The 26,462-nt window shown below is 39.5% G+C and overlaps 2 protein-coding genes and 1 long non-coding RNA gene across 7 annotated transcripts in view; 1 reads left to right on the forward strand and 2 right to left on the reverse strand.

Annotated features, from left to right (window-relative positions):
* Positions 1-2,069, reverse strand: part of HECTD1 (HECT domain E3 ubiquitin protein ligase 1) — a 111,874-nt gene extending 109,805 nt beyond the window's left edge. The window contains exon 1 of the mRNA XM_054028760.1: positions 1,883-2,069. The gene's annotated coding sequence lies outside the window, so the exon portion shown is untranslated. The remainder of the gene's footprint in view (positions 1-1,882) is intronic.
* A 226-nt stretch (positions 2,070-2,295) lies between these two features.
* LOC128835598 (uncharacterized) overlaps positions 2,296-26,462 on the forward strand; it is a 32,885-nt gene continuing 8,718 nt past the window's right edge. The window contains exons 1-3 of the long non-coding RNA XR_008444675.1: positions 2,296-2,370; positions 2,605-2,717; positions 8,221-8,270. This is a non-coding gene — a long non-coding RNA (uncharacterized LOC128835598). The remainder of the gene's footprint in view (positions 2,371-2,604; positions 2,718-8,220; positions 8,271-26,462) is intronic.
* HEATR5A (HEAT repeat containing 5A) overlaps positions 23,448-26,462 on the reverse strand; it is a 127,623-nt gene continuing 124,608 nt past the window's right edge. For all 5 annotated transcript variants that reach the window (XM_054025149.1, XM_054025152.1, XM_054025151.1 and 2 more), the window contains 2 exons: positions 25,363-25,576; positions 23,448-25,122 (listed from right to left, as the gene is read on the reverse strand). In XM_054025149.1, the coding sequence (XP_053881124.1) occupies positions 24,818-25,122; positions 25,363-25,576 (519 nt within the window). In that variant the 3' untranslated portion in view covers positions 23,448-24,817. The remainder of the gene's footprint in view (positions 25,123-25,362; positions 25,577-26,462) is intronic.

Below are 26,462 nucleotides of genomic sequence, written 5' to 3' on the forward strand. Positions count from 1 at the left end.
CCCATGCTTTGTATAGGTGCCCAAATCTAGATGAGGATTCCACTGGACAGCAGGGCACCAAAAGTTTGAAATTGCAATGATGAGCCTTAATCCACTTTGTGGATCTAGCCCTGTACTCCTAAAATGCTGAAAACAAAGCCATACACTCCTAATTCTGTTCATTATCTCATCTGATGTATCTCATGTTGATTTGCTTTTATTTATCTTTAATGTATTAAAGTACAGTGCCAAGACACTTAGTACTACTTCAGACATCAACCAAAGTTTTTCCTTCTCAAGGCTTTAATAACATAATATTTCAGAGAATATTCTATTTTTGTTTTGTTTCTCTGAACATGTGACTCTCATTCCCCAGAATGGAATTGGAAAAAGAGGAGGTGGTACTTACACATGTTTCACCCACTTGAACCCCCCATAGTCTATCCTTCTTTCAGTATATCCTGCATATCTTCATGATAAGATTGTCACCCTTTTTCATGTATGCCTTGGTCAGCAATGGACAATTAAAAAAGTCTCATTAGTCTTCAGAGTAAACACTCATTTGAAATGTGGCAGTTGACATCACTCTCAGCTATTGTTTCAAGCTGTCTCCAGCCATCACCAAAACATTAAATATGAATTCATCTTCAAAACTGACTGCTTTTTTAATATATGAAATGAGAGAAAATTGGCTAGAGGGCAGAACTAGTGCTAAGTAATTAGTAAAAATAGTTTATTTGCTTCAGCCATATTTGCATACTTATTTATTTTAAGTGAACTTTCATGTGCATACAATTCTGTTCACATGAATATTCATTCAGTAAATTTCAAGTCCTTTATTTCATCATTAAACTAAAGTAGTTTCAGGCAGAATTATAAAGTTTTGTTTATCCAGTCAGGGATCAGAAATAATATAATGTGACTGGGGTGACAAGTCACATAGATTGAATATCAAAATGCTTGTGGGAACCATCACAGTGAACTGTGTGTGAATGTTTGAATCCAGAGGCTGAAATTTGCTTGCAAAAAGTAGCCAAACAATTATGAAACTTGAGCAAGCTTGTAGAAGTCCCATCTTGTTCACAAACAGAAGATAAAGGGGGTACATTCACTGAATAAATGTTCATTGCAAATTGTTCACCCAGCTCTAGTTAGAAAAAGGACTGGGAACTAGACCTAAATTCTAATCCCAGCTCTGATACATACATCCTTTGTGACCTTGGGCAAGTGACTTAACCCCTGTGTGCCTCAGTTTCCTCATCTATGATTTAATAGTGGAATAGTAATAACCACCTCAGATTGCTGTTAGGAGGCTAAATATTTGTGAAACACCATGCATTGCTCAGACAGAAGGTACTCCATAAATGCTAAATATTATTCTATTTGAAAATAAACCATGTTTTGCTAGAACTGGGCAAAAACCATGGGAGGTCATAGAAACAAGTATTTTTCCTTATAGAACTGAAAGACAATTTAACAAATATATTTTTGCTTTTGTATTATCAGACCCATTTTCTATACAAAGTTTCAGCTTGATGACATTTTAAACTAAAGATAGAATTCCTTTATTGTAGGAAGTTACCTTGTCAAAAGAATAGAGAGAGAGAGAGAGAGAGAGAGAGAGAGCCACAAGGATGACAAAATCTAGATAGAAATTATTAGCATTCTGTGACATGACATTAAGATACATTTAGTCATGAGCCCTTTTAGCAAAAACAAAAACAACAAAAACAACCCTCCTGTTTATATTTTAAATTGACCTAGAAACATAAAAAATGTGTGTTTTCATTAGCCTCATTGCCCAGCTCTGTACACGTGGGAAGGTGATGTTTCTAAAAATATCAAGCTATTTGCATTAAATAGATCAGAGCAAGAAAAGGGGCTGTCAAGGTCAGGTACTTACTTGTTTTGCCAGCTGACAGAGTTTTGTTGTAAAAATACTGGTTACCTTATACTTCTTGCCTTTGAAGCATTTTTTTAACATATTTTCATCCTGAAAGAAATGTATTCTTTTTTCCATAAATAAAACCCTGTCTGGTGGAAGCTCTGTATTTAGATCCTTCCCACCCACTTCTCTGTTGCACAACAGTAGGGAACACAAACGCAATGTGAACCTCTTGGCTTTGCAGAAGTAAGTGTCAATGTTTGCAACCTTGGTTTCTGGCAATCACAGAGCAACTATACGTCAGATATAAAACATTGTGTGTTTACCATATGCTGTCTTGTGCAATATGTTGTAACAAGCACTGTGTGAAAGGTTGCATGTTACGTGGCTCAACTACTATGATTACTCATGTTGACATGATGGGTGTATGAGTGATATACTATAGCTGGTGTTATGAAAGTGCACGGCTGTTTTTGTTTTCTGAAGTAGGACTGTTCTTCCAGGAGGTAGCATTTCAGAGAAATCTGGCAGGGGAGGGTGTTGGGGTCAGCATGTAGAACATCATATGTGGTTATAATATTCCTGCAAAGTAGGGGCAGCTGGAGAGTAGGGTAGGGGGAGTGGAAAACATAATGGAGCATATAGACCTAAGAAAAATCTCTGGGGGGGAGAGGCAAACCAAGGTGTGGGGGGGAATGCCCCCCTTAACCCATAGCAAATGATGCCCCTGTGTTTCTCAGAAAACCATTTATACTGAGTGGAAGACTCCTATCCCCAGAGCTGCGTGGTGGAGGTATTGGAGAATGATGCAACTTCCAGAAAACTTCAAGTAGTCCCAGCTAAACTTTTCTTGGTAAGTGAGATGCATTTAGACAATTCTAAAATAAGTCAGCTCCTGGAAACTATACAATATTTTTTTCCAAGCTGGAAGCTTAATAAAGGCAATGCTATTTTACTTGGTATAGCTTCTTTTAAACAAAGTATCATAGAATCCTTTAAAAGACAGTTAACTAATATATATACACTCTTTAAAATGTTTATTATTATTATAGATTTTTTGTCAAGACTAAATACATTTCTGACTGACCTCCACCTTGGAACATGGCTAAAAATGAGTTTGTAATCTCAATTTACTTGGCCAGGCACCCACAATAAATTAAACAATCATTCATAGGATTTTATAGTAGTCAACAAAAAGGGGTGGGGGAAGGAATGGAGAATAGTAAAGAGAAGCATTGTACAGAGTTCTTTGCTAGATTATAAAGGATTATTTTTTTAACCTTTTTGATTCCGTTTACTGTGTTGGTAACGTTAGTTTTAACCGAGTAGTTTCCCACAATAGCTAAAGTGTGGTTCCGTCCCAAAACATAAATTGCAGCAAATCATGTTTATACCATGTTTTCGAAACCTCCTACAGTCTGATGTTTTACAGGGCAGTATCTTGCTTCCTGAATACAATTAAAGCATGACTAAGTCCTGTCTGTGTTACAAGACCAAGTTGTGTTAGGAGACTGTTGTTGCGGCAACTTTGACACTGTAGACAGAACCTTTGTTTTCTTTGTTAAAAACCTTCTAGGGTTCTTTGTTTATGTTAAAACACATTTAACTCAAACTTTTGACAAACACTTTGGAGAGAAGTTCTTCCGTGAAAGTCTCTTGCTCTTTGACAATGGTGGCTGACTCTCCCAACAGACACAAGGCGTAGCTTGCATGGCCAGATGTGGGTGCCACCCAGGCCATGGCCCAACCACTTTTTCAGGGCTGTTGTGTTGTCAGAGCATCACTCTGACAACTGAAAGTTAGGATGGAGTGATGCTCTGGGACCTTAACATTTCCACAGCCCCTCTCCCAATGACTCCCTCTGAGGTTTGCACTCCTCCCCAAAGCCTCTGTTGCTTGGTTGCCCTGGGAGATGCTGTGGGTGGGAGGAGTCCATGGGGCATATACGGCGGGTAGCTAGGGCTAGTGGGAACTCAGACTTCCCAACTCTGAGCCACACTGTTGCCTGCACAAGGTCTAATTTCATTTACTTTGGGGGGGAAGATACAAAAGTCTAAAATGGACATGGGAAAACTACCAATGTTTTTGAGGTCATGAAATGTGTTAGAATGTTTATTAAAAACTTTTAATCATGAGAAAATGAAAATTGGTCAGAATGCAAAACATTCCTGTTTTTTTGGTTTAAGGAACCAACTTAATGAAATTATTTTAGGGCTGGTTTGGTGGCTAGTAGTAAGATAAAATGCCATGCAAAGATTCATTATTGAAATCCCTATTTTGTGGGGTTGGGTTTGGGGGATTTTTGTGGGGGGTGGATTGTGTTTGGCTCTCAAGCTACCAGAGGGAGGAACCATCTGAGAGATCACATAATACCTCAGAATTGAAAATAAGAGCGTCGTGTGTCTACTTTGGCAACCTCTATTGGTAAATTTTGTTGGGAAGCAGCATTCTGAAGGTCATGTTTTCGGCCTTCAACTAAAGGATGCTGCATGTGGTAGTCTCTGATGCAGGAAAGGGATGGTGATGCTGAGTGTTATGTCCGGTCATCCAGGAGAGTTCCTTTATGGGAGAAGATAAAGGTCTAAAAAGGGGGGAAAATCAGGCATGTCAGTGTCTGTCAGCCTCTCTCTTACTCTCCCCTTTAACCTTCCCCTCTTCCCTTATTGCCAAGTAACTCCCTTGGAATTTGATTCTTTGGAAAGTGTTGGATTGCACTGTGGAGGAGCAAACCAGCTAACTAATTTGTTGGAGCAGAGAGCTAACATAATCACTGAAGGTCCCACTGTAATACAAGAGTGGACAAGAGTTAAATTTATAAGAGGCTTTGCATTGATATCTTTTAAACTTATTAATTCAAATATTCCGGTACATATCCTGCCCAAGTTGATAGTGAAAACAGTCATTACCATCTGGAGGGTGTTTAAAGTTGGTAATTGGGGTTTTGTTTTTATTGGACAGATGTTCACAAAAATTGCATCACAATTGGCTAATGTATTGGTGGTATTCTCAGCAGACACACCTATGGGCAAAATGGCACTGTCATTGCCCCTGTCAGCTTCATGTACTGCTAACCTAGTGCCTTTATGAACATTATGCTCACTTAAGAAAATCTGTTAAATTATTCTTTAAAGTGCACTGGAATGGATGCTGCAAGAGCTGTGAGAAATGAATGGGAAGGACTGATTCACTGCTGTCTCTATAACTCCACCTACACTTCTCATTTTGATACATCCTTAGAGTTATTTTACAACCATGATCAGTAGTCATATTTTTATTATGCCATAACAAATACAGATAAAAGTCTATTTGTAGGTCTCTTACATTATTACGTTCAATGTCTACTATGTTAAAATAACAATATTAAGAAATTGATCCTGCCAAGAGCTCTGCTTGGGCAGACCCCTGCAGCTGTACAGACCCCATTGAAATCAGTGGAGCTCTGCATAGGTTTAGGAGTCAACCTGTACAAATCAGCTTGAGGATCAGGGTCTAAGGCATAAAATCAAACACTCAAAAGTTAGGAAATGCCACAATTAAGGTTATGCATGCAACCTTACTTCTGTGCCCTTTCTGATACAGTCTTTACCCATTTGATCACATACTATTTTTTCCACAGGACCCCTGCCCCATTCAGTGCACAGAATGTACATCTGTAATAATCAGGCAAGACCAAAATGTGTTCTAATATAGTTGGGGTAGGGTGACCAGACATCCTGTTTTTAAAGGGACAGTCCTGTATTTAAGCCCTCCTACAAGTATCCTGACTTTTTCTTAAAAATGGGCAAATTGTCCCATACTTTGTCTCCTCCCCATCCCATCAGTGCTGGTGGGTCCTGCTGCTGTCTGGATCCTTGCTCGCCAGACGCCCGCCCACCAGTGGTGAGTGGGATGGTCCAGTGGCCAATGATAGGGCTGGGTGTGCAAGGCTGGTGGTGGAGCGAAGCTGCAGCACGCAGAGCTGACCACTCCCCCTGCTGGTTCATCAGAACAGCCCCCGCTGCATGCTGGTTCTCAGCCAGCAGCGCCCCAACCCCCGTTTCTGGCCAGCGCTGGCTGCACACTGCGAGCTGCAGCAGCCAGTGAGAGCAGGCAGGTGCTAGGCAGTGGCCGGTTACGTGTCGCATCTACTGCCCACCCATCAGCCCTTTATGTGCTCCCCCTCTCACTGTCCTCTCCCTACTTTGCCCCTTCACCCCCAGCCCTGCTTCTCTTCCATATACCCCCGGCGGGGCACATCCTGCTCCCAGCACTGTGTGGAGAACCAGCCCTGGTCGGAGTGCTCAGTTCACCTAGCAGCCTTGCCGGCAGGCTCCTTCCTTCCCCCACTGTCTCTGGCTGGATTGGCGCCCTGGGAAAGCCCAAGAGCCTCCAGCTTGGGGCACTGGCCAGGAGGAGCCAAGCCCTGTGTGTGCTGAAGCTCCGCACAGTTCTAGCACAGGTAGCATCTCCACCCCTCAGCTAAGCTCTGGAGTGGCGGTGGGAGGAAGTGATTTCCAGCCTATTCGCAACCCCAACTCTGCAGGCTCTACAGCAGCCCCCTAGGCAGGGGCTTAGCACCCTCTTCATCTGCCTTCCCTGCCCTGGGTCCTGCCCCCAGCAAGCGCGAGGCTGCTCTGTCCCCTAGGCTGCTAAGCCACCTCTCTGGATGGGTTTGCTGAAGTCAGGTTCCCTGGGCCCTGGTGCACAATGCATCCTTAGGGCTTAATCCCTTCCTACCCGTGCTGTAGCCAGGGTGAAGGGGGAAAAGACAGGAGGTGGGTGATGTCATGTCGGTGGCTAGTAGCAGCCTGGAGGAGGTGTTAGCTGCCTTTCGACACTGTGAAGGCAGGAAGGGACAGGAACTGCTTCCAGACACGGGAGGCGGGAGGAAAGAGATGAGCTCTACAAAGACCCAGGCCAGATCATCCTTTCCCCTCCCACTCCTCTCCTGTGGCTGGAAGCAGCTCCTGTCCCTTCGCTCCCACACAGTGCCAAAAGGCTGCTGCTGTTAGGGAGACCAGGTGTCTGGTTTTGTACCAGAACACCCAGTCAAAAAGGGATCCTGGCAGCTTCAGTCAGCCTCATTGACCAGGCCATTGACTGTCTGGTTGGCAGCACCGCACAGTGGGAAAACAAAACAATGAATATTTAAAAAATTGAAATTTCAAAATCAATTAAAAACTAGAACATTTTGGAAAAAAGGAAATACAAATTTTCAGTTTTGAAGAAAGTTCATTTGCCATTAAAAACAGGCTTAGAATAAAAAAATTCAACTGGTTCTAATCTCAGTATGTTTCCCTCAACGTGGACTGGTTGTAAAAAGATCTCTCTCAGTGGGGATGCAGTGGGAAAGGTGCAAAAGAGCAACCTATGTATGTATGTCAACAATAGATTTCAAATTGCAAGATATAGTACTGCAAGGAAATACATCAGAGGGTCCTGTGGCACTTTTAAGACTAACAGAAGTATTGGGAGCATAAGCTTTCGTGGGTAAGAACCTCACTTCTTCAGATGCAAGTGCCACAGGACCTTCTGTTGCTTTTTACAGATTCAGACTAATACGGCTACCCCTCTGATACAAGGAAATACATGTGTACTGTGTGTTTTAAAACCCTATATACAAATTCATTCATTCATAAGTGGTCACATTATAAAAATATTTATGCCCTGTCCACATTGGGGCCAGACTATTTGTCAAAGAGATTTAAAATGCTGTTTAAAAAGCACTTCAGTCTAATATAGTTTAAACATGTTTAAGATGGCTAGTGTGATTTATAACCTTGACTAAGACATAGTAGGGCATGTTTATTAACATATTTTTGACCATGCTGAACCATTTCAGCAAATATATTTTGACGCCCAAGGGTGAGTTTCAGACCCAAATGCCAATTGAGTGGCACAAAATGTGGGTGGCACTATTATGCTTGTAACACCCTACATTATGCTTTTTCTGGAAGTAACTGATTAGTGCCTACAAACTTGTGGTTTCGTGGATACATTGGGTGTGTCACACACTGCATAGCTGGCCCCTTGCAAATTTGACAATTTGAATTTCAGTTCTTCTAAGGTAAGGACCAATGCAAAACATCTTGAATATAATCAACAAATGAAAAAATGAGGTTGGCTTCAGAGAAGTTAAAAATAAAACCTACCTCCTAACCCCAAATTGCTGTGGCTAGGCTTTTAATCTGTGTCCAATTTTTATGGAGTCATTGGATAGTTATGATGATGTAGTAGTAGTATTATTTTGTTATTCAGACATTTCATACATGCTTTTATAGTGTAGTGTATATACAGTGCAAGCTTTACAGTACATTGTAGATTCAGTTAATCATCCATGTTGGTGAACATAATCTCATCTGAGTTTTTGTTTTCAGATGCACTTTTGTGAAAACATTGCTCAATATCGTGCTCGGAGTGTACACAGGTAACTTATTAACATGACTAAGAATTGTGTGTCTATGTCCACATTGCTGCTCCAATGAAGTAAAAGAGAACCTACCAATTTACACCAGCAGGGAATTTGTCCCAGTGCATACGACCCGCTGTTAAGATTTGGACCAAACTGAGTCTCAAAAAACATCACTTTACAAAGTTTTAGAAATAATTTTTCTTAATGGGTTTTAGCTTTTTATGTCAAACCTAGATCCAAACTATTCTGAAGTTCATCAGTGCTTGGATCTGGCATTTTGTTTCTGGTCTATCTCCAGTAAATGTTTGTCTATTAGCGGTTGTGGCATATGTTCCCCTTTTATGCAGAAATACAGTTCCTTTCCAGAGACCTGAGTATAACATGTCTAGCTAGAATCCTCATTTGTTCACATTTGGAGCTGTGGGAAAACAAAGAACTAACAGTGTGGTTATATGTTTTTAATTTGCTTATTGGTGAAAAAAGCAATGTCCCCTTGTAGCAAAGTAATAGTGTTTGTTACAGATGCATTATAGCTATTTTGATGGAGAAGTTCTACATGTTAACCACATGTTCAAAAAGGACTACATTGCATTTGTGAATTCAGCAATGCTTGACATCTGGAATATTTGTAAAAACTTATTTTGTTGTGTTAGAATTATTCCTCAGAGAATTTCACCTTCAAGAAATGCTTTTGTATAGGACAGCTGCCTGATTCTGAAGGTCATGGCCCTGCATGCGTGAGAAAACCCTGGAGGCTGCTGCATCTTATGCCACTGGGCTATGGCCCCTAAAGGATCATACACCATGGAGAATTGTCAGAGAATTACTATTAGGCATTATTTATATTATAGTAGCACCAAGAGACCCAACTAAGATCAGTGCTCCATTGCACTAGTCACTGTACAAAGCCATCATGAGAGACAGTCGTTTCCCCAGAGAGCTTACAATCTAAATAGACAAGCAAGACAAAGGGTGGGAGAAGATAAACAAAGGCAACCAGAGGTGGGTTCCACTCCACCCTCAATAGTCCCTCTCCGTTAGTTCTCAGGTAGTAAATTACATCCAGAATCCAGCCCAATATTATATACATATATATAAAATGGGGGCTACTAATGCCACCTATTATTAACATTGCCCAACATTACCTATTATTATTACTTCCTGCTGCCTGCAAAGCTCCTGAGAAAGTAGTCATGAGAGGGCTTCTAGAGCTAAATTGTTCCCTCAGTTACACCAGTGTAATCTCATTGACCTGTGCAATTCTAGTAATTAAATCAGCAGGGTTTCAGTTTGTGTGTATCTGTTGGCCCGTATAGAGAATTAGAAGGTTTTAGACTTCCTCCCAAGGCACCAGAAAGATGAGACTTCTGTGTACAGGGTCAGCCACCTTATGTATACTTTAACAAGAACTATGCAGTAGGAGCGGGATATCCTGTTTTAAATAATAAAGACAATGAGAGACAAAGACTGTAGCTCTATCTGCTTTTCCTCTTGATTAACAGAGTAGGAAACAGGATCCTGAGACTTATACCCACTCCAGTGTCACAGAACAAGAGAATCTGAAAATGGCTGCACACATGTACCACTGTGCCACATTTACTATTTTGCATGCTCCTTACTCTTGATTAGAAATATATAATATGATGTCCACAGCACACTTATCTTAATAAAATTAGATATTGTAAGATGGTATACTTCTGTATATTGGGCATGTGACTGAATCCAATATACAGCAGTGTTGAACCCCAATGCTAATTTTTTTTCTTATTTCTGTACCAAATTTAAGCAGCTTTCTGTAGATAGCAGCAGCCAGCAAAGTGGTTCAATGTACTAATACTTCCTGCTTTAGTTTAGTGATGCTTTACTCTCTGTTGCAGTGAGCTTGAATCACAGATGGGGATTAAAAACAAAGATTTGTATTAAATGCACTCCTGTTGGCATGAGCTATCATTTATAATCACAAAAGATAGCAGATAGTTTAATGGGTTGAAAATTTCAGATAGGTGAAATATACATTATATATTGAATTAGTGCCTTTGAAGTGTGCAGCTGACTCAGAGAAGGGTCCTGAGTGTCACTGAATTCACGGAGAACAATTGATTACAGTCTTCTTTATAACAGCCCTTACCATATTTGAAGACTTATCAGGTCCACCCTCAGGCTTCTTTTCTCAAGACTAAACATGCCCTGTTTATTTAATCTTTCCTCATTGGTCATGTTTTCTAAACCTTTTATCATTTTTGTTGTTCTCTTCTGGACTGTCTGAAATTCATCCACATCTTTGCTAAAGTATGGTGCCCACAGATGGACAGTACTCTAGCTGAGGCCTCACCAGTGCCAAGTACAGTGGGACAATTACCTCCCATGATTTACATACACCACTGTTGATAACACACCCAAGAATATTAGCCCTTTTCTCAACTGCATCACATTGTTGACTCATATTCAATTTGTGATCCACTATAACCCTCTCCCAGATTCTTTTCTGCAGTACTAATGCCTAGCCAGTTACTCCCCATTTTATAATTGTGCATTTGATTTTTCCTTCCTGAATGAAGTACTTTGCACTTGGTTTTTATTGAATTTTATCTTGTTGATTTCACTAGTCTCCAATTTGTTAAGGTCATTTTAAATTCTAATTTTGTTAGACAAAGTGCTTGCTATGCCTTCCAACTTAGTGTCATACACAGATTTTGTAAGCATACCCTCCACTTCATTATCCAATTATTAATTGACATATTGAATAGTATTGGACCCAAAACAGACCCTTGCTGGTCCCCACTAAATACGTCCTCTCAGTTTGACAGTGAACATTGATAAATATTCGTTTAATATAGTCTTTTAACCACTTGTACACCCACAATAGAGTAATTTTGTCAAAACCACATTTCCATAGTTTGCTTATGAAAATATCACATGGGACTGTGTCAAAAGCCTTATTAAAATAAAGATATATGATGTATACTGCTTCCCCCACTATCCTCTAGGCCTCAGTTATGTTGTCAAAGACAAAATTAAGTTTGTTTGGCATGATTTGTTCTTGACAAATCCGTATTGACTGTTACTTAATTCTTTATTACCTGTAGGTGCTCACAAATTGATTGTTTAATAATTTGTTCTAGTATTTTTCCAGGTATCAAAGTTAGTTTGACTGGTTTATGATTCCCTGGGTCTTTGTTCCCCTATTTAGAGTACTATGTTTGCCTTTCTCCAGCCTCTGGGACCTCACCCATCTTCCATAAGTTCATCAAAGATAATCTCTAATGGTTCCATACTTCCTAGATTGCTTCAGCTAGTTCCTTAAATATCCTAGGATGAATTTAGTCAGGCCCTGCCAGCTTTAATACATCTAACTTATCTAAATATTCTTTAACCTCTTCTTTTCCTATTCTGTCTGGTCTTCCTTTCCTCTTGCTGTTAATATTAGGGCTTTTTTACACTGGCACTTTACAGCACTGCAACTTTCTCGTTCAGGGGTGTGAAAAAACACCCCCCTGAGCACAGCAAGTTTCAGTGCTGTAACGTGCCAGTGTAGACAGTGCACCAGCACTGGGAGCTATGCCTCTAATGGAGGTAGTTTTTTTTAGAGTGCTGGGAGAACTCTCTCCCAACACTGTGTTGCGACTACACAAGGCACATTCAAGTGCTGTCGCGGCAGTTGCGTATCTGGTCACCATTAATGTTTTTTAATGAAGACTGAAATAAAAGAGGCATTTAACACATTAACCTTCTTGATGTCATCAGTTGTTAGCTTTCCTTCCCTGCTCAGTGGAGAACCTACACTTTCCTTCATCTTTCTTCTGCTCCTAATGTATTTATGAAACCTCTTATTGCCTAGTATGTCCTTGCTAGGTGTGACTCATTTTGTGCCTTAGCCTTTCTGATTTTGTCCCTGCATATTTGTGCTACCCATCCTTAGCAATTTGTCCATGTTTCCACTTTTTGTAGGATTCCTTTTTGCTTTTCAGGTCATAAAGAGTTCCTGATGGAGCAATATTGGCTTCTCACTATTCTTCCTATCTTTCCTTCACATGAGGATAGTTTGCTGTTGTGCATTTAATATTGTTTCTTTAAGAAACTGCCAGCTCTCCTGAACTCCTTTTTCCCTTAGATTTTCTTCCCAGGGGACTTTACCTACCTGTTCCCTGAGTTTGTTGACATTTGCTTTTTTGAAGTCCATTGTCCTTATTCCGCTGCTCTCACTTCTTCCCTTCATTAGAATCATGGAAATGGTCATTTCATGATCACTTTCGCCTAAACTCCCTTTTTTTCCCTGCCTGCCCTTCCTGAACTATACCCTCTATACCAATATTCCAGTCATTTATCCCAACAACTCTTAGTGATGCCAATTAAGTCATAATTTAGCTTTGATGCTAAGACTTCCAGTTATTCCTGTTCATTCATCATACTCCTCACATTTGTGTATAGACAGCTAAGATGTTGAACAGATTCCCCCACTATTTTCCCTCTTGGTTCTTCTATGGCCCTATTATAAGTTTCCATTTCCCCTTCAACTTCTAGCCCTCTTTTACGGTCATCTTTTTTATACTTACCTGTGGGCTTTCATCACCTCCCCTTTTTGGATCTAGTTTGAAGCCCTCCTCACTGGGTTGGCAAGTATGTATCTGAAGATGCTCCTCCCCTTGTTGGTCAGGTGGACCCCATCTCTTCCCAGCAGTTCTCCTGCCTGTAACTGCATCCCATGGTCAAGGAAGCCGAAGGCTTCCTGTTGACACCATCTGCACAGCCATGTATTCATCTCCGGGATCCATGCATCCCTGCCCGCGCTCTTATCATCCATCGGGAGGATAAACCCCACCTGCACATCCAACTCCTAAACTACATATAAAATATTTAAACTAAATTAATTTGTCAACAAATTCAAACAACCCATTTCCTGGTACATTAGCCTTGATTGTTTTGTATTGTTTACTTACTTGCTAATTTGGTGATCAACAATTGGTCTGCCCATCCTTACAATGATGAGACAAGTTAATGGCATTACTGTAGAGAGAGATAATGCAATGTTATTGGCATATCACACCTTGAGTCTACCTCTGTTGACAGAAGATTCTAAGTGGTTAATATTTAAGTCGATCACATTGTGTCTGGTCTTTAAGGGAGGCTACAGAATGGTCATCACAAGGAAGGAAATTCAAGAGGAGTGTGGTAAGTAGTTCCTGTGAATCAGAAGAGGAAAACATCACCAAAGGCATGAATAGATTGAGATCAAGTTAAAATTCTTTAAGTATTCCCATTTGCAGTGCCAGGCACCTAATTTGTTTTTCTAGGCTTCCTATGTGATAGAAGCAGAGAACAGGCACCCTGGCTGAGTAGCTGCTCCAAGAATAGGAAGAGAAGCCAGATAGGTAGCTTAAAAGTAGTCGCTGCCCATTTTGCTCCCTAGCTTCAGCCCTCTTCAGCTAGGGAACACTTCTGTAGTGCAGATGTGAATGACAATTTTTCTATTCATACTACTCCTCTCTTCCTATGTCCGCTGGGTTAGTGATACATCCTCTCTCCTCCCCGGTGTCTTGGTGGAAAATCAAGATAGAAGGCAGGAAACCCTTTGGGCTCAGAGCCTCACTTTGTTTTTCATCATCTAAGTTAGGCTGGCTGGCTGGCACCAGAGAACATGGTGCATTTCTAAGCAACTCTTCAAATGAGGCTGCTGCAACCATTGCCTTAGGAACAGCAACATACTCCTAGATTGGCTGGCCTCAGAATAGGAGTGAATGGAAAATGTGACAGGAAACAAGCTCTCTTTCCCTCCTCCCCTAGACCATACTAATACAGTTGGATTCCCCGGCAAACTGAACATTTACTGTAAACTCACTACCACAGCAAGTCACACCCAGGTCTCCCCCATGGCAATACAGATGACTGCTAAGCTAAGCTAATAAGTCTGTTCCAAAATCCTCCATTTTGTGTTGCCAGAGTAGGTGAACACACATGCCACAGGATACCACTGTTCAATCAACAGGGTTTCAGATAGAATGATTTGAAAAATTTGGACAAAAGCAGAAAAATGTTATTTATAGTTTGGGCAATGTGACCATTTCAATCACAGCTGCTCACTTGCTAAAGCGATATGGTGAAATACAGTGAAACATGAGTGCGTTTTTCTGCACACAGTTGTACAGTATCTGACTCAAACAGAAATTTTAGATAAACAATTCAAATACTGCCACCAAGGTTATCCCTTAAATCCTCATTTAGTCAAGTTTTATAGAAAATATGGATGTGTCAGTGACTATCTTGTTCTCCTGATGTTTTATCATATATTTCATGTGGGATGGAATGAGAGTTAAAGGCTGTATTGTATTTTCAAATTATATAGCATTCACATTTTTACTTGTAAACCAGGATAAGTGTTTCAGGATCCAGAATCTTTGGGGTATACTTCCAACAGTAATGCTTCAAATCCTCTTAGACAAATATCTATTGTTCTTTTTCAGAACTGAGAGGCTGAATGTAGAAAATGCACCGAATAGTCCTACAGTCAAACACTTCCTCAGATGTCATAATAAATAGTAACAATACTCTGTACTGGTATCAGCTAAGACTCTCAGAAAGCAAAGTATCCCTATCCAAAGCACACTGTAATGTCAGTGATATGATTAACGAGCTCTGTGTAAGCTCCAAAGTTTTTCTCTGTCACCAACATAAGTTGGTCCAATAAAATATATTACCTTACCCACCTTGTCTCTCTCATATCCTGGTATCAACATGGTTACAACAACATTGCATATAAGAAGTGGAAGAGATTTAGTCTCAGTTTGAAAACAGATTTAAAAATCCTACTCATCTTTTATAGGTAGATACTGTGATTGAGGATATAATACGTAGTACCTTAAAATCAAGACGGATTGAATCATTTTTTACCTCACTAACGATAATAGATTCAGCTTCTTACCAACAAAATCCTTCAGACACAGATTCTCTTCATCCTCAAATTCCCCAACATATATAAATAGATATAATAGGCTTTTCTGTGTATTATCAGGACACATTGGCACATGTAAGTAATTTGCATGTTGTGATAGTGCTTTGCTGTGTCTGGTACTCATGTCAATCTGTTTTCTTCCATCAGTGCTGGCATTAAGGGAATCTGTGTCCGAAGGATTTTGTTGGCAAGAAGCTGAATCTATTATCATTAGTGAGGTAAAAAAATGTTTCAATCCATCTTGATTTTAAACTGAGACTAAATCTCTTCCACTTCTTATATGCAGTGTTGTTGTAGCCATGTTGCTACCAGGATATGAGAGAACAGAGGGGCGTAAGACTAAATTCCACATTCTTGGTCCTGTGGGGTGCCACAACTTCCCTTGTGTGTATGAAACTTGAAAGTGTTCAACACTTCATGTGACTGGGGCTATGAGGCTTTATCACGGATTTCAATGGGAGCGAAGTTGTATGTGGGTTGCATCTGAAAAAGTGGGTTTTTTACCCACGAAAGCTTATGCCAAATAAATCTGTTTGTCTTTAAGGTGCCACCTGTTTTTGTGGATACCAACTAACACGGCCACCCCTCTGATACTTTAGAAGAAACATGAACCCTATTTTTAGATACCATTTTCCCATATGCTTTTATATGTAATAGGTTACACTGACTTCCTAGGATATGGTGCAGAATATTGAAGTAGAAAATACTAACAAACTATACATCAAACAGAGGGAGAAAAATCTATGTAACATTGTGCAAAGGGTCTAAGCCTAACATTGGCATCCTTACAGTCTTTGGGACTTGCAAACTAGAAGATAAATTAAATACAGTAGAACCTCAGAGTTAGGAACACCAGAGTTATGAACTGACCGGTCAACCACACATCTCATTTGGAACCAGAAATATGCAATCAGGCAGCAGAGAGACAGAGAGGAAAAAAAGCAAATACTGTACAGTACTGCGTTAAATGTAAACTACTAAAGCTATAAAGGGAAAGTTTAAAAAAAAGATTTGACAAAGTAAGGAAATGGTTTCTGGGCTTGTTCCATTCAAATTAAGATGGTTAAAAGCAGCATTTTTCTTCTGCATAGTAAAGTTTCAAAGCTGTATTAAGTCAATGTTCAGTTGTAAACTTTTGAAAGAACAACCATAGTGCTTTGTTCAGTTACAAACATTTCAGAGTTATGAACAACCTCCATTCCCGAGGTGTTCGTAACTCTGAGGTTCTATTGAACATCAAATCTTTCTTTACTCGCTATTACGTAACTATATAGTTGAATTTTGAAGTTACATGCTTACGTTTTACCTGGTTTCTTGCATATTTATCATACATCATGGCAAATGCCTTTTCCACTTTTATATATGTACCTGTAGCTATATCCCATTACTAAATAGCTTGGGTTGAACCTGTAAGTAGGACTCACATGTGTTATAATTAAGGCTCAGATTTTGTCACAGATATTTTTGGTAACAAAAAAATCACAGACAGGTCACGTGCAATAAACAAAAATTCACAGAAGCCCGTGACCTGTCTGTAATTTTTTTACTAAAAATATCCCTGACAAAATGGGGAGGGAGGAGGGTCCAGCACACACAGCGAGGTTCTCCCTGCTTCCCACAGGGCTTGGAGTTCTGGGGTCCCTCTGTAGCCCACAGAGTCTGGGCGCTCCGGGGACCCCCACCGCCCAGCAGCTAGGGGAAAAAATGGTAGAAAATGCCAAGTTCGTCTATGGAAGTCATGGATTCTGTGACATAATCAAAGCCTTTGTTATAATTAGTCTCCAGATAACTGAACTGCAATCCTGTGTTTTAGTAAATTTCTATGGCAATAGATTAGGAGAAGAACAGGAGTACTTGTGGCACCTTAGAGACTAACAAATTTATTAGAGCATAAGCTTTCGTGACTACAGCCCACTTCTTCGGATGCATCCGAAGAAGTGGGCTGTAGTCACGAAAGCTTATGCTCTAATAAATTTGTTAGTCTCTAAGGTGCCACAAGTACCGAAGAAGTGGGCTGTAGTCACGAAAGCTTATGCTCTAATAAATTTGTTAGTCTCTAAGGTGCCACAAGTACTCCTGTTCTTCTTTTAGCGGATACAGACTAACACTGCTGCTACTCTGAAATAGATTAGGAGGTTACTGAGGAGAGGGGAATAGATGCATTAAAAGTTAGCTTTTAAGCACAGGATTGTATAAAATACAGAGCAAGGGCAGTTTAAATTTGATTTTACTGTGTATATTTCTACCCAGAGACTTTCGAACTGGATTTCTCAGTGCATCCGGTTGTGCTATCAGATGAAGAAAGTTAGACCTCCAGACGGCATCAGAACACACTCCACTAGATCTATGGCTGCCTCTGTAGCATTCTTACGCAAAGTTCCCCTGGCTGATATCTGTAAAGCAGATACCTGGTCCTCTGAGCACACTTTTGTTAAACACTATGCCCTTACTCAAGGCCCTCTATCCGATATACGTTTGGGCAGGGCTGTACTATCAACGGCGTTCCTATCAGATCTGAAGCCCCTACCTCCTTAAGATACATGGCTTTTAAGTCACCTAGAGTGGAGCACTCACAGGGACATCTCTCTCGAAGAAGAGGAGGTTACTCACCCTGTGCAGTAACTGACGTTCTTCGAGATGAGTGTGCTCCACTATCCACCCTCCTTCCCTCTACTTCGGAGTTGGGGTAGCCTCCGTTGTAGAGAAGGAACTGAGGAGATTGGCCACGCATGCGCACTATTATCCTAGACTCACTGCGGGGGGCAGCCTCTGCGCATGTGTGGCCAGTACGAGTACTGCTACGAAAAATCTCCGAGTGAAGGCGCAGGGACGCACCAACACCTAGAGTGGAGCACCCACAGGGACATCTCTCGAAGAAGAATGAGGAGTACTTGTGGCACCTTAGAGACTAACACATTTATTTGAGCATAAGCTTTCGTGGGCTAAAACCCACTTCATCAGATGCATGCAGTGGAAAATACAGTAGGAAGATATATATACACAGAAGACATGAAAAAATGGGTTCTGCCATACTAACTATAATGAGAGTAAATCAGTTAAGGTGGGATATAATCAGCAGGAGAAAAAAAACTATTGTAGTGATAATCAGGATGGCCCATTTCCAACAGTTGACAAGAAGGTGTGAGTAACAGTAGGGGGAAAAATTAGCATGGGGAAAGAGGTTTTACTTTGTATAATGACCCATCCACTCCCAGTCTTTATTCAAGCCTAATTTAATGGTGTCCAGTTTGCAAATTAATTCCAATTCTGCAGTTTCTCGTTGGTCTGTTTTTGAAGTTTTTTTGTTGGAGTATTGCGGCTTTGAGGTCTATAATCGAGTGACCAGGGAGGTTGAAGTGTTCTCCGACTGGTTTTTAAATGTAATAATTCTTGATGTCTGATGTGTGTCCATTTATTCTTTTGCATAGAGACTGTCCGGTTTGGCCAATGTACATGGCAGAGGGGCATTGATGGCACATGATGGCATATATCACATTGGTAGATGTGAACGAGCCTCTGATAGTGTGGCCGATGTGATTAGGTCCTATGATGGTGTGGCCGATGTGATTAGGTCCTATGATGGTTTACCCTGAATAGATATGTGGACAGAGTTGGCAACGGTGTTTGTTGCAAGGATAGGTTCCTGGGTTGGTGTTTTTGTTGTGCGGTGTGTGGTTGCTGGTGAGTATTTGCTTTAGGTTGGGGGGCTGTCTGTAAGCGAGGACTGGCCTGTCTCCCAAGATCTGAGAGAGTGAGGGATCGTCCTTCAGGATAGGTTGCAGATCCTTGATGATGCACTGGAGACGTTTTAGTTGGGGGCTGAAGGTGACGGCTAGTGGCATTCTGTTACTTTCTTTGTTGGGCCTATCCTGTTGTTGGTGACTTCTGGGTACTCTTCTGGCTCTGTCAATCTGTTTCTTCACTTCAGCAGGTGGGTATTGTAGTTGTAAGAATGCTTGATAGAGATCTTGTAGGTGTTTGTCTGAGGGGTTGGAGCAAATGCGGTTGTATCTTAGAGCTTGGCTGTAGACAGTGGATCGTGTGATGTGGTCTGGATGAAAGCTGGAGGCATGTAGGTAAGTATAGCGGTCAGTAGGTTTCCAGTATAGAGTGGTGTTTATGTGACCATCGCTTATTAGCACTGTAGTGTCCAGGAAGTGGATCTCTTGTGTGGACTGGTCCAGGCTGAGGTTGATGGTGGGATGGAAATTGTTGAAATCATGGTGGAATTCCTCAAGGGCTTCTTTTCCATGGGTCCAGATGATGAAGATGTCATCAATGTAGCACAAGTACAGTAGGGGCATTAGAACGCTTCCTCAGCTCTCATCCCCTAAGTCAGCCATAAAAATGTTGGCATACTGTGGGGCCATACAGGTACCCATTGCAGTGCCGCTGACTTGAAGGTATACATTATCCCCAAATGTGAAATAGGTGTGGGTGAGGACAAACTCACAAAGTTCAGTCACCAGGTTTGCCATGACATTATCGGGGATACTGTTCCTGATGGCTTGTAGTCCATCTTTGTGTGGAACATTGGTGTAGAGGGTTTCTACATCCATAGTGGCCAGGATGGTATTTTCTGGAAGATCACCAATGGATTGCAGTTTCCTCAGGAAGTCAGTGGTGTCTCGAAGAGAGCTAGGAGTGCTGGTAGCGTAGGCCCTGAGGAGAGAGTCTACATAGCCAGACAATCCTGCTGTCAGGGTGCCAATGCCGGAGATGATGGGGCATCCTGGATAGATAGATAGCAGATAGAATACCCCTGGTCGGAGTTCTAGGGGTGTGTCTCTGCAGATTTGGAAGAGAAGCAGGAGTGGGTGGAGGAGAAGGAGAAGTCTGTCACTGACCGAGAGGAAGAAGACCAAGAAGAGACAGAGACAAGAGTGAGATGAGACTTGACCTAAAGAACATCTAAGAACTATTACCAGAAGTTGTCAGCAACCTTTGGAAGACTGATCAGCTGAAGCAGGGAGCAGCCACTTAAGATAATCTTAACTGTATGTTGTTGCAGTTTGGGTGCTTTTGGCTTGTGTGTAGGGATTTGTGTTTGCACCAAGAAAGGATGCTTTGTTTTGGAAAATATATTACTTGTCAATCACTTATTGGAGAGCTGTATCTGTATCCTCCAAGATATTCCTTAGCCCCCTTGCAGACACACACCTGATGAGAATAGATTGGTTATAACAGGTGGACTGTTTTGCAGGAAAACCCTTGGGGGATATTTGAATTCTGTTTTTGGGGTATCAAATGAAAGGATAATAAGGATAATATACATCTTGAGAACATTGAACACTTTGAATAAACATTGAACACTACTCGTTTTCTAGGGGTCTTCTGCATAATTTTTTCCAATTTTCTCATCTCACTAAGGTTCCATGTCCCAGCCACCAACTTTTCACCAGAGGAAAAGTTCAGACTGTTTGTTAGAACATTTTAAAACTATTTAAGAAAGTGCATTGACTGGTTTAGGTTCAGCTGGATCTAAACCAGCAACTCACACTGCACATTTGTTGTATAAAAGTCTTTTATTAGAAAGCCCATAATGTGATCTGCTACAAGACTAAAGCTACATTTCAAGAAGCAGAAGGCATCATTGCCAAACAAGTTTTGCCTCGCATTCTAAATTAGAGTACACAGACTGGCTTAGTGAGCTTTCTACTACTGCAGTAAGTGGAAAAAAATGACTGTCTAAATAGAAACGTTTGGAAAAATATGAGAATGTCTGGTCACACATGAAACTATTGCATACTTTTGTAGTTTAGTATATATTATTCCCTGATACTCATAGGTTATATTCTCATTTATTTATCCATTTAGTCACTTTAATATGTTGTACCCTGCCTGACCTCTACAGGTTCAGGTTTGTTTTTACTTTTTGTTTAATAATGAATGTTGAATTGTTTTAGGTTAATTCCATTTTATGCATGCATTTATATATGTTTTGTTTCATTATGTATTTCTATTTTATATATAAACAATTAAAATAAAGTTTAAAAAAATATATTAGGAATGGAGTTTTAGATGGGACTGCAGACAGTTTAAGCCAGTTGTTCATGCATCTCTAAAAGGGATCACTGCCACACACACCCAGATTCTGCTGAATATCTGCCTGATCACTGGCGACTACTGTCATGTATTACACTGATAAGAACAGATATAACTTAGAGAATTTTTCACTTGACCAGAGCTCAAAGAGCCGGGAAGCGGCTATGACTACAAAATAGTTGACAAGATGACTCCGATTCTACAGTTCATTCAGTTCTCCCTATTCCCAGTGACCCACATCAGCACTCATGTGGCCCTGTTTGGGAAAAGATCCCCACAAAAATTCCAATAATTAGTGCACCCATCCAATAGGACTGCTACCCCTCCTCTACATGAAATCATCTTTTGTGAGGGATATTGCATCAGAGGAAATTTTTGTGAGGGATATTGCATCAGTCTAAATGAGTCTGAGCTTTACTGACCTTCACAGCTTAAAATATTTCTGGCATCTCAGTTTGTAGCCAAGTGCATGCTGAAGCATACCAAATTAGAGTCAGATTATTAATTACTCTAGACATGCAAATAGTGAAGACTATTAGGACGACTACAGAGTTCTGCATGCTTTGCTTAAATTTAATGACAACTTTCAAAAAATTGCAGGATACTCCTAAATGACTATGGCAAATATGACTTTAAACAAATAAAACTGCAGCGTGTCAATATTATGGCAAATAATTTTGCCTTTGGCATAGTATTTAAAATATCATATTCCAAACTCTCTCTTTCTATATCTATATCTATATACTTAGAATATTTATTCATGCATTTTAATTTAACATTGTATACATTTTTTAAATACAAAAAAGGTATATATTTTGATTTCCCTACATGAAAAGGTTGGCATCAGGGTGAAATGAATAAGAGTACAAAAAACTTTTAGCAGGTTTGCTTGCTGCTAATGCAATATGTGAAACTGTTTTTAAGAAAATTATGTCAGTGATGTAAAATTTCATAACCTCATTACTATGAAAAACGTTAGTGTTAATGCACAGGCAGAATTTTTTTCTCCAAACAAGAAATTGGCCCAAGGTATTTAAGAGAGCACCCTCTCTACCCACCTCATTGTCCAAAACAATAATCTTCCTAGGCAACTACTTTCCTCAGGAAATATAAAACTGTCAACTTCAAAGATGAAATTTATGAGATCAGGAGATGGTCAGTACTGAAAAAGCTCTAAGTCTAGAGAAATCCCCTCCGACATTGGTAAGAATAACCGCAGATTTCACCATTTTCCAAGGAAAACAAAATTCTTCAAAAAACAATACATGGAAAGATGGTAGAGATAAGAGAGGAGGACAAAAATCATCCCTTGTTCCCTCAGGGGAAGATGGGAGGGAACTAAACAATTGGTTGGTCTTTATATTATGATGATAATTTTGCTAGGAATTCATATACTACACCAGTAAGTGCAGTAAAAATTCTTAGACACGTGAAATAATCATGCTTGACTCTACATTTAGCTTTCTTTGCATTGTTCACCATTTTTCTTTACTGACAGAACAGGCTAGAGGGAAAAAGAACCATTACATGTCTCTCAAACCCCCAATAGGGGTAGCCAAATATATTCCTTATTTACCAGCATGTCTTGTCCCTAACTACAACTACTATCATGGCTGCCCTACAAACTACATTTCCCAAACTGCTCTGTTCTCCTAGTTCAAAAAAGAGAGACTGACTGACACGACCAAATGCCAGTCTGATAGATCATCACAGAGGGGATGGGGCGGAGAGTGTTCCAATCCACAGTGCTCATGAAACTCCTGTTGTAGGACCAGATTTTCAAAGGTATTTAGGAGCTTAAAGATGCAGAGAGGTTTCTAAGGAAGTTAGGCACCTAGATGCTTTTGAAAATCCCATTGGGTGCCAAAATATCTTTGACAGCCTGACCCCTAAAGTTTGGGTCAATCTGCATCCCCCAAGGTCACTTCCTCCTCAGGAACAGGTTGGTGCTGCTCTAGGAGTGTTTCGATCATAAGCTTGAGAAGGCTTGTTCACCCTATTATAGGGAGTTTTTATTAAACTCTCATTGGCCGTTGTTAATTCTGAGTTATTCTATTTGCATTTTTACATCTTATGGTAAATATGTCTATAGAGGTTCTGATAGGGACACTGTATGGATTGGGAATATTAATGAATTAAAATCCAGATTTTTAAAGTAACTCTAATGCAAGTCCTTCTATCAGGTAAAATGAAAAACAAACTTCACTGAAGAAAATTAGGTTTATTTATGTGAATTAGAAAAATGAATTGTTAGAATTTTGGTCAAATGGTTAATTCTGTACAATTTACAATAGTATTTATATACAAATCTTATAATAAAATACAGTACATCACGCTCTTCCTGAGTCACAGTGTGTTTCTCAGCTCCGTAGATGCTTTTCTTTCTTGACTAATTTTTAACAAGGAAATAGTATACTCATTTTGACAGTATTTGGTTTACTGAGCTAATACTGGCACAAAAGAAAAAAAGGCAATACATTAGAAAATACACTATAGCCATTGCATTTTTAGTAGTCAAGATTTTTTTTACTATATTAAAATATGTTCCTTGATAAAAATTACGGTATATTTTGTACTTTTTCTTTAAGTTTGTTGTATTTTGACACAAGACTTCAAACACTTCCACCCCTCCTTGAAAAGATACGTAGATTAGTGAGAGTCATGTACAGATACCTGATCATTTAAAAATCATGAAACAGATGCAGCCAGATAGATGTCTGAATCAGAGCCACAGTGCATCAAAACTGCTGTCCTTTTCAGGATATGCAAGTTTCAACTGTCTGGCTAACGTAATATAAAGTTAAATCAAAAAGTATACCATGAAAAGTGAGGCTTTATATCAAGCAATAAGGCACCAGTCGTGCAAACACACATGTGCCTTAACTGTAAGCACATTAGTCCCACACTGCAAGTTCCTGCAGAACTGGGGCCTAAGTGAAAAGGCATTGTGAAACTGTGATATAACAGCAAGGGTTCTATTGCTATATCTTAGACAGCTCAAGAGTTTATTAGCATTTAATTAAAGCAGTCAATATTACCTTAAATGTAGTTGGATATTAGTGCTCAACAATAATTTATCTTAAGGATTACAAGGACATTTAATATATGCAGTATGTTAAATTAGGACTTAGGAAAGACTATGAACAGCAAGTAAATTTATGCCCCAGTTAAATCAAAAATCAATAATCACAGTAACTTTTGTTTTAAAGAAGTATTGCCAAAATAATTCAGTTTATCTAATGAATAAGAATGGCTGGCTCCTGAATATATCTAAGTCTTATTTCTTGTCTGTATTGATATCAGAAATGCACAGTTCTCACAGATTTGTTATTTTATTAATGCAAATATATAGTTTATATTACTTTTGATAAGTTTTACTCCGAGTGCTCAGACAAATGTAAAAAGTCAATTATATTTATTAGAAAGCAAATCTCTAAGGAATGTTGTTTTTAAAAAATCATCTGGATTTCAAGTCAAAACTGAGCTAAAACTGAAACCAACTCTTCCTGACTACTGTAATTAGAAATGAAAAGGGACTTTTTTGCACTGTTATCAAAGTGCTTACGATACTTCAGAAAAAGTTGGTTTTTAACTGAATGCTTGAACTTTTCCCAGGATTCTTTGCATGTTTAGGTGTTGTCTTGACTTTAATGCTTTCCTGATTGCCTTTTACAGCTGATTCAAGCCTGGCTTTCATAGTTGGAGAGGAAGCCATTACTTTTTTAAAAACTGATGAATACTGTGGACCAATCTGCATCACGTTTTGCAAAGCAAACTCATGTAGATTTCTTGCTGAGTTTGTGGCTGACCCCAAAGAATTCTCATCCAAAAGAAAGGAAATAAGGAGGGGCAGGAGGCAGGCCACCAAATAAGCACCTATCAAAATTAAAAACAATACTTAGATATCAAATATTTTTTTTTAAGTTTTCAAATCCTAATGAGTACTACTAAGCTTACATAAAGAGAGTCAACATTTTTCTAAGACATACTGTTAAATAGTGTAACTAATAATTAAATTTTGTTCAAAATTATAATTATGGGGGAATAAATTTTGTTTTAGTTGATTCCCCACAGCCACTTAAGATATTAAAAAGGCATTGGAATTGAGGGACTTACGATGCTCTTCCTCAGCAATGGCTATGAGAGCTGCTACCGCCTTTATTCCTTCCTGAATGACTTGCAGTTCAGCAGAATTTTCAGGCTTTGTTTTTTCTGTTTCCTGCAATTTCCCCACTATAGATGGTGCCAAAGAATGAATGTAAGGATATGAGACAGCTCTGTTGGGATATTGAAAGATGGAAAGCAGCAGCTGATAGCACTTAAGCTGTACCTAGAGGGGAAAAGTTACAGTTACAATACTGAATGTAAACGAAGTTACGCTTAAAACTACATGTCAGAATGCCTTGGCCCAATTTTAAAGATTAAGCTTTCATAAGAAAAAAAAAAGTGTACAAAAGCTTGAAAATTCACATGGCAAGAGAAACTTTTCATCATTAGCTAACTGTAAAACATACTTTGAAAAGTTAAATGATGTCAGGAAAGTATCTCAGAATTATTTTAACAAATAACGAAGAAACCATAAAATACATCTTGCACTCATAACTAAAAATGTCTAAATAGAGTTTTAGGCTCACAAGCCCACTAGGTTTCCTAACCATGTTAAAATGAAATTTCTGGAGAAAGTTACACTTGACTAAAAGCAGGGGCTTAGAATACAAATGTCACCTCACTATTAAACTATGGATAAAATTTGCAAAAATGCTTAATGCCTTAGGAGTCAAAGTGTCTATGGGACTTTTGAAAGGCTGAGGCGCCTAAGTTACTTAGATGCTTTTGAAAATTTCGCCCTATGTCACTATTTTTTTTTTTTGTAATTACACCTGGCTTTCTGAAATTCTTATTAGTGAAAGCCATCCTGCTAAAAATTGAGATTTCTAAAATTGGACATATAGCAATAGACTTAATGTAAATATTTCCATCTTGTTCTAGCAGCTGAGTCATCAACTTTGATAATTAAAATTAAATAAAGCTGACTTTCTAATTGATAAATAAGTATAGGAGGAGGAGGAAAAAAAACTGGTTTACGATGGACTCTTACACTGGTCAACATAAAGCCCACATTTGGGGAACTACTATTTAATTAACAAAAGCCCAAGGGAGTATCATCTTTAGAGCTGCACTTTCAGTGTGATAAAGGGTGAACTGCTGTGATAGTG

The sequence above is a fragment of the Malaclemys terrapin genome, chromosome 4 (genome assembly GCF_027887155.1).
Source record: "Malaclemys terrapin pileata isolate rMalTer1 chromosome 4, rMalTer1.hap1, whole genome shotgun sequence".
Classification (NCBI taxonomy): Eukaryota; Metazoa; Chordata; order Testudines; family Emydidae; genus Malaclemys; species Malaclemys terrapin.